The sequence below is a fragment of the Orycteropus afer genome, unplaced genomic scaffold, assembly GCF_000298275.1.
Source record: "Orycteropus afer afer isolate SDZICR_OR568_19922 unplaced genomic scaffold, OryAfe1.0 scaffold00387, whole genome shotgun sequence".
In the NCBI taxonomy this organism is placed as follows: domain Eukaryota; kingdom Metazoa; phylum Chordata; class Mammalia; order Tubulidentata; family Orycteropodidae; genus Orycteropus; species Orycteropus afer.
Genome location: NW_006921974.1, coordinates 1,970,806 through 1,971,386, shown reverse-complemented (window position 1 = coordinate 1,971,386; position 581 = coordinate 1,970,806). Strand labels below are relative to the sequence as shown.

Below are 581 nucleotides of genomic sequence, written 5' to 3'. Positions count from 1 at the left end.
GGACAAAAGAGAAAAGAAATAAGGAAAAAGCACTCAGTCTTCAGACAATATCAGATACGGAAAGATTAAGCACACAAAATAGCACTCTATATTAATTTTAAACTTCCCTTTGTGATATCAATATCTGACATGCAATCTGCTACTGAGCAGGTTAGAAAAAAATTCAAAATAATATAGATATACTATTTGTTTTAACATGGAACTCTTCTATCAATAGGAATACCCCAAGAATTACAATATAAAGAGAACAATTAGCATGCTAAAATCCACTAGCAGGATGTTTCAATTCTTAGCTATGTTCCATGTTTTTAAAATGTAAAGGATAGAATAGCAGAAATTACAAGGAAAAAAAAGATATATTTAAATTTCTTCACTTAGGTAACAAAAATTTTGACAACAGATTCCAAATTTAAACAAACAGTGTATTATAAAATATTTGTAACCACTTACTCTGGCTCAGGATTCTTTGGAGAAAGTCCCCATACTTCAGGTGCTCCCAATTCTCCAATCCTCTCTCTCTCACTTAATCTCCTGGAAGATATAGGCATGTAAATTATAAGGCAACAGGTTCTTAAATATAA

At 31.0% G+C, this 581-nt stretch overlaps 1 protein-coding gene across 1 annotated transcript in view; it reads right to left on the bottom strand.

Moving 5' to 3' along the window:
- Positions 1-581, bottom strand: part of LOC103207675 (NFKB activating protein) — a 19,784-nt gene that overhangs the window by 15,420 nt on the left and 3,783 nt on the right. The window contains exon 2 of the mRNA XM_007953329.2: positions 451-531. Coding sequence (XP_007951520.1) covers positions 451-531 — 81 coding nt within the window. The remainder of the gene's footprint in view (positions 1-450; positions 532-581) is intronic.